This window comes from Hibiscus syriacus, unplaced genomic scaffold (genome assembly GCF_006381635.1).
Source record: "Hibiscus syriacus cultivar Baekdansim isolate YM2019G1 unplaced genomic scaffold, ASM638163v2 tig00116971_pilon, whole genome shotgun sequence".
Taxonomy (NCBI): domain Eukaryota; kingdom Viridiplantae; phylum Streptophyta; class Magnoliopsida; order Malvales; family Malvaceae; genus Hibiscus; species Hibiscus syriacus.
The window spans coordinates 7,729,008-7,736,644 of NW_024063495.1; the positions used below are offsets into that span (position 1 = coordinate 7,729,008).

At 38.6% G+C, this 7,637-nt stretch overlaps 2 protein-coding genes across 2 annotated transcripts; one reads left to right on the forward strand and one right to left on the reverse strand.

The window, feature by feature from the left end:
• The first annotated feature begins 266 nt into the window (after positions 1-266).
• On the forward strand, positions 267-2,097 carry LOC120191755 (dehydration-responsive element-binding protein 2A-like). Its single transcript, XM_039194677.1, has 2 exons — positions 267-928; positions 1,319-2,097. The coding sequence occupies exons 1-2, from the start codon at positions 323-325 to the stop codon at positions 1,910-1,912; spliced, it is 1,200 nt and encodes a 399-aa protein (XP_039050608.1). The 5' UTR covers positions 267-322; the 3' UTR covers positions 1,913-2,097.
• A 233-nt stretch (positions 2,098-2,330) lies between these two features.
• LOC120191764 (protein trichome birefringence-like 35) lies at positions 2,331-5,059 on the reverse strand. Its single transcript, XM_039194684.1, has 6 exons — positions 4,724-5,059; positions 4,296-4,578; positions 3,698-3,869; positions 3,344-3,540; positions 3,085-3,237; positions 2,331-2,866 (listed from the first exon to the last, which is right to left on the reverse strand). Exons 1-6 carry the CDS (start codon positions 4,926-4,928, stop codon positions 2,536-2,538), a joined length of 1,341 nt encoding a protein of 446 aa, XP_039050615.1. The 5' UTR covers positions 4,929-5,059; the 3' UTR covers positions 2,331-2,535.
• Between the last annotated feature and the right edge of the window lie 2,578 nt (positions 5,060-7,637).

Sequence of the window (7,637 nt, forward strand, 5' to 3'; positions counted from 1 at the left end):
TAATTAGAGATCATTTATATAGTTCATTAAAAATAAATAAATAAAACCAAGTGTTTCCCGACCCTGCTTACAGGTGTTTTTTTCCTTCGTTTCCAAGAAATCATCAGCTAACCCTAACCACAAATAGATTACAACGTCAACATGTTCATTTCTCATGATTCCAGGACAAACCCAAACCCAAACCCCTGCTCTTGCCTGTTGCTAAATTTTCTGCTATTGTTTTTTTTTCTTTTCTTCATTAAATTACTAGTACCTAGTATATATACACACATACTTTCGTTCCTCATTTTGTTCACTTGTTGAATCAAGTACGAGTTAGCAAATGGAAGTAAAGCGCGGTTCTTCTGATATGGAGGATAGTTTTAGAGCTAGAAGAAATAAGAAGCCACGGGCAAGAAGGAATGGACGTGAATCAGTGGAGGACACCATTGAAAAGTGGAGGAAGTACAACAACGACAACCAACTTCGATTTGGTGAAGAAGATGGCCTCGAAAGGGTTCCCAAGGTTCCTGCAAAAGGTTCTAAGAAAGGGTGTATGAGAGGGAAAGGAGGGCCCGAGAATACCAGATGCAAGTTTAGAGGTGTAAGGCAAAGGATATGGGGGAAGTGGGTGGCGGAAATTCGGCAACCAATCAACAGTGGTTGTCTAGCGAGTAAAGGGAACAACAATAGGCTTTGGCTTGGAACGTTCTCTAGTGCCATTGATGCAGCTCTTGCTTATGATGCAGCAGCCAAGGCTATGCATGGTACTCGTGCTCGCCTCAATTTCCCCGACGAGCATTCCAAGGAATCGGTTGGTAACAAAGTGTCTGCTTCATCCACCATTGAGATATGTTCAATCGAGTCTACTTCAACATCAGATTTGAATGACGAAGGAGCTAAAAAGGAATCAAGTACTACTTATGAGTCCCCTGCAGTAGAACCTATTGAAGAATCAAAGGAATTCATTAAGGGTATTTCGACAGAGAAACACCATCTTTATCGAGTTACTATGGAGGAGGATGTGGGATATATAGCAAAGGACAACGAAACAGCAGCCAGAGCCAGCAGAACAGGTTGCAGTTCGAATAAAGAGAGTGGAATTGAAGTTGAGGCATTATTAATGGATGACTTTATGCGAACCCACAACTCTAATGGTATCAAGGAATCAAATGATTACTTGCACAATGAACTTAAAGATGAGGAATGCCACTTAAGGATCAGTGGTACGGATTATTATATCCCGACAAACTTCAATAGTAATGAAACAGAATCAGAGCTAGAGCTAGCGCAAAATACTATATCAACACCAAATGGCTTCAATTCAAGATATAGTTACCTCGACGATGAAGACCGAGATGCCAGCATTTCGATTTCGGAGTTGGAGCCTTGGAAGGATGCTAAAGTCGAGATGCCGGTAAGTATTGAATCCAATACTGGTTATAGTTGTATCTTTGGTGAAGATGATAACTTGAAGACTGAGCATACAGGTTCAGATATGTATTGTAAGCCTCCAAATGAAATGATAGCAGAAGTGGAGGTTGAACCAGAGGGATTTCATGATTTTTATAACTACAACAGTTTGGATAATCTTTATGATGAGCCCCCAGATTTGAGATGCCAGCAACAACTTAATACTCCATCGTCTCTTGGTGATGGCATTAATAGCTTAAAAAACAAATTGGAGTGTATCCATGGTTTGCCAGCAGAAGCCATATCCATTGCAAAACCTTTTGCCTTAAACAAGGAAGAAAAAGATTATAATTCTAATAAAGTTGATTCTTCTTCTACGAGCTACATTCAAAGAAGTGGGAATGATGGGACAAGCTTTGATTTGGATTACACTATGGAGTTTCTGCGACCCGAGGCTGATTCAGACTTTCTAGAAGCCACGAAATTCAGTGATTTTTGTTTTACTGATAGTGGGTTTTAGGAGTTTTATGTGCTGCCTAGCATTATAGTTGAACATCAAACATGTAATTGGGACGACGTTTGGTTCCCATAGGAAAATTTGTCATACTCTGATTAGGTGGTTCATTATTTTGGAGAACTGTTTTCTTTGTTTCATGTTCCTCCTTGTTGGTTATGGAGAAATATATATACTTTGTTTTTATTATTTTGATTATATAATCTTCGTAAATAGAAATAACAACATGCCATGTTATATCCTTTCTCAAGCCACATGATGTTTATAGAAAAGATGGTATCTATTCAGAGTTTTTTTTAATTATTGACAATATGCACCTGCAAACACAACTACATTAACACGTAGAGCTTGAACCAAGACCTCTAAAGAACTTGACCAATTTAACTCTTCACGGTTGTGATAATGCAAATATCATTCTCTCCTAATAGTTTATGGTCCTCAAATTTTACACAGAATTTAGTTCTCATGATAGCTCATGATAAGCAATCATTTCACTCAACTATCCAAGTCCCAAAGGGTTGTCATTCTCATTCCAGTTCCAAATGGCAAGGAATTCACAATTAAACCCTTTTTTTCTCTCATTGCTATATGTAAAGACACTCGAAAGAATTTCAATTGTTCACTAACTTTTACAAAAAGTGGAATATCAATTCATTCCACACATCAGGCACACCCGGTAAGCACCAATGTATGCAATCAGAGTAGCTTGCAGGGTTAGCCAATTGCTGGGGGCTCAGTGTCTCCCAAAATTTTCTATAAATAGAAGGGTGACCGTCTTTTCGATATTCCGAGAGCTGAGTAATATTGATAACAGATACCTTCGAACCCAAATGGGAAAGCACTTTATCCACCATGCGCATGGTCGGCAAGTCGGAACCACTTCCCCAATATCCCTCTGTAGTGATGGGCCTCATTTGGTTATAGCAATTTCCTTCGCTTCCAGGTTCCCACTCTTGACTCCTGATTAATGGCAAAATGTCAGCAAATATAGGCCAAAGTTTCTTAAAAGTGCCCTCGATTGAAAATGAGAAGAGCAAGGCATACTAAATAACTTCACGCTGTGGCCAATAGCTCTATATTATGATTTACAGCAATTAGATAGGTTTGCAAGCTTTCACCGGGCGAATTATCGAGATGAGAGAAACAGAACAATTCAATTTGGGGGTAAAGACCCTCACCAGAAATGGGTTGGTGACATTGTAACAAAAAAGACACGTTTCTTCAGCGGAATGACTCTCGATGCGACCCAGTCTGCCCAAGTGCTCATGGCCAACTCCATGGCTTCTAGACCATCGAGCTCCTCACAGGCTCTGTTTTTCTCAGAACACCACCTGCAACAGTAGGTAAGTATACTAGGAATTCAGTACATCTTCAAACATATATGCATCTTTCCTAAAGCTAAACTAGAACCTTTCAGGCCTCAGTTAACAAACATACAACAATTTCACCGGGCCTTGTCTCCACCACAAATACGAGTTGAAAATTAGTATATCCGCATGCTCCCACTGCGATGAATGCTTAAGTACTGAATCCGGACGGATGATCCGTTCAGCCAATCTGTGATTAACTGGGTCATCAGAATTAGATTCAACCATAAGTGGAGCCCAGAAAAATTCCACCGTAGCATTGTATTCCTGCAAATGACACGAGCAGCAATGATATACTGTACTATCAGATTTCCAAAATCTATAGCACAGAGGAACTTAAACAAAAAAACTGATCACCATTATATAACTACGTGCAGTTCTTTTTCTTTCTATTTAACCCTCTTAGAGGATGTTCCTGACTTACCTCCGCTCTGAAAATGGTAAGCTGAGCATTTGGAGTCATAGTTTTCTTATTTGCCGGGATCACCGACTGTAACAAGCACACCATTGATATCCATTGACCTCGGTTCAGTGAATCCCCGACAAACATTAGCCTTTTCCCTCTCAACTTCTCCCACATTCCGATCAAATTCCACCTACACACCAGAGACAATAAGAACCACATTTCATCCTTCACATAGTATTAGTTGCAATGCCAACACATCTAAATTCACATCCATATCAATTAAGTACTCTTGAATTAGCAACACCTTGTATTTGAATTTATCGACTATGCTACCATCATTAAAAGCTTGAAACCAATATAGTAAGCAAATACGAGTAAAAATGACAGAAAGTTCCATTATCTAAAGGCCAAAATATTAACCCCCAATTCAATCACATGCCATTCTTCACATGGTGTTAGTTGTGATGCCAATACATCAAATTCATATCATATCAATAAGTACTCTTGAATTAGCAACGCCTCTGCATTCGAATCAACCTACAATGCAACATATAAGCAAATCCAAGACATGGTTTTTAACCTATGAGAAAAAAAATAAACGAAACTGGAATTTTACCTCTTCAAATTGCAGTTATGAGGCTGCCATCTCCAATGCTGATACTGGAGATCTGACCTTCCATGCTTATGGCATGCCAACTGGTCCGACATATACGGGCAGCTGGACTCTTCGTAAAGCGGATACGATTGGTTATCGAACACCCATTTGCCGGAGAACACGTCACAACTCTCTTGCCTTGTACTCCGCCGCCGAACCGACTCTGCATCCGGATTCACCCACCGGATTTTCTTCCCACTGTAGCTCTTAGTCGAGTTGCAACTGCTGAATCTATCCAAAACCTCTAAAGCCCCACATAAATAGAGAGATATCCAAATCCCCAGTAAGTCAAACACACCAAAAATCTTTCTAAAAAATAAATCTTTTGGGTTGAAATTCAAAGAAAAGGGGAGAAAAAAACAGTAGAGAATGAAGATGGATGACAACACCTGAAGCTCCTTTGGGAAGATTTGGTTTCACATAAGTAAATGAAATTCCTTGAGTGCTGCGAGCAGAACCATGATCCGGGCTTTCATGGATTTGTTGAATGTTGAATTCATTGTAGAGGATCGAACAAGTTATGAAAACTAAGAGAAGAACCGCGAGCAAAGGGAAATGGGGTTTCTTTCTGCTCCATCTAGGCGTCAGGGACATGGTGAATAGTGCCAAAGGGTATTGCAGAAAAGCAAGAGCCTTGAACTTCCGAAATGGATGCTACTTGTAAAAAGCATCAGAATTTGCTAAAAATAAAAAGACACTTAATGATTCAACAGTGGGTTGACAAATTAATGGAAGCCGAGTAAAAGGTCATAAATACTTAATAAGCAGATTCGGCCAGCTGATTATGGCTGTTTTTTAAGAGTTTGATTGGTGGTTCAGGTCTCTTGCTGGGATAGTTATGCTGTGCGCCGGTTAAAAAACGGCGTAATTGATTAAACAAATGACTGGTTAAAATTTTAACCGGTAATATTATATTATTTAACTAAAAATATTATTAAATACAATAACATATTAGGTAGCGCTTATATAATGTAATAGGTAGCGTTTATATAATGTAATAGGCATTTAACCGGAAATATTATCAAATACAATAACATATTAGGTAACTCTTATATAATGTAATAGGTAGCGCTTGTATTGACCTATTTTCGAAGTAAACCAATATATTTATACCGGTAACATTACAAATTTACCTATTAATTATTATTATCGGTTACGATATTTTTTTAGATCGATACAATTTTAAATGTATCGACACTTTATGCTTGCACCTGGTTGGACATTTATATTTCATTCTGGAAAAAAGTATCGACACAAACTAACAACGTGTCGATACATTATTTAGACATATTCTCTCATAAAACCGGTATATTTATACTGGTTACATTGAAAATTTACCCTTTTTTGTATTCATTTTGAACCAAAAGTATCGACACAAATTTATCAAGTGTTAACACTTTATGCGTGCACCTCGTTTGTGCATTCATCATGCACAATAAGTATCGACACAAATTACACAAGTGTCGATACATTATGTTGACATGTTTTCTAATTAACCGATATATTTATACCAGTTACATTGTTAATTTACCTATTACATTATAATTATTGGTTTTGATGTTTTTTGGGTCGATACTTGTATAAAATGTATCGACACATATTTAGGTAGTTATTGTACATACCTAAATATGTATTGCAAATTTAATGTTGTACCCACCCTTTAACTACCACTACCAATACCACATCCTATTGAAAGCAACACGACTGAAACATGTTCAATGAACCTTTGCTTACATCTCCATCAATTCACTGAACTTGCACAACAAAATTTTTGCCATGGATCATACTGATGTAGACAATGTTAAGCCAACCGAGGAATGTCATGAAGTACATAATGTTGATGAATCTGACAGATTGGTTGGTCAGCTCTTCTGTTCACGTGATCAAGCTTGGTACTTTTACAAGGGATTCGCACGGGAACATGGGTTTAGTGCACGTAAGGGAACAACACGGCTTGACGTGGAAGAGAATGTGAAGACATAAGAATTTTGTTGTTCCAAAGAAGGGTTTCGAGCATCAAAAGTCAATATTGTTAATCGTCAACGTGCTCATACGTCAGTCACAAGAACAGGATGTAAGGCTAGAGTCATAGTTACAGCAACAAATACAAACGATCAGTGGGTTATAAGTAAGTCTTATCAGGAACATAATCATGCATTGTGCACACCTGCTATGACACCATTTATGCGTTCTAATAGAGCTGTAAGTAAGGCTGATATCGATGAGGCAACAACATTGAAAGAGGTCGGTGTTGGCACGTCACAAGTAATGAACTATTTAACGCAGCAGGCAGGGGGCTATCATAATGTTAGATTTACACATAAAGACCTCTACAATGCACTTCAAAGAGGTAAAGCAAAGGAAGTCGTCGATGGGGATGTGAATGCGCTTATTGCCTACTTTGATTATAAGAAACATGATGATCCCAGGTTTTTTATGACATACTCGGTAGACGAATCAGGGGCATTATATAATCTTATTTGGTCGGATTCTACATCGAGATCGGATTACATATGCTTCAGTGATGTAATTGCGTTCGACACAACGTACAAAGATAATTTGTATGGTCGACCAATTATGCCTATTGTCGGTGTCAATCATCACCATAACACAATTGTGTTTGCCACTGCCATAATCGTTGACGAGACGTCTCAATCTTTTGAGTGGGTACTACAGAATTTTTTAGAAGCCATGATGAATAAATCACATATTTCAGTTGTCACCGATGGGGATAGAGCAATGCAGAGGGCTATCAAATCTGTTATCCCTTATGTTAAGCACATATTATGTTATTGGCATCTTTCTCGCAATGCACAAGCTAACATTGGTGACCCAAAATTTACGGCAGCATTCTCAAAATGCATGGCTTCCTGGTGGACAACCGAGGAAATTGATATTCAATGGCGTTCGGTTGTTTCAGAATTCAATGTCGAAAAGCATCCATGTGTGATTGAGAAGGGAAATACACGACACTTATGGGCACAAGCATATCGAACCGGTCATTTCTTTGCCAATATTCGCTCAACACAAATGTGCGAGTCTATGAATGCTTCACTAGCGATTGCACTGAAACACAAGAAGACATATTTAGATGTTGTTCGTGCAATTGAAGATGGAATTAGTAGAATGCGTATGAACGAGTTGAAAGCGGATTACTTAAGTTCTCATACGAAGCCCTTCCAGATCACAAAATTGTTCGACCTTGAAAACCATGCTGCTACGATTTTTACCCGTAAATCTTTTCGTGCGTTCCAAGATGAACTTCTACGGGAGACATTGTACCGGATTGAGGCAGAGATTCAG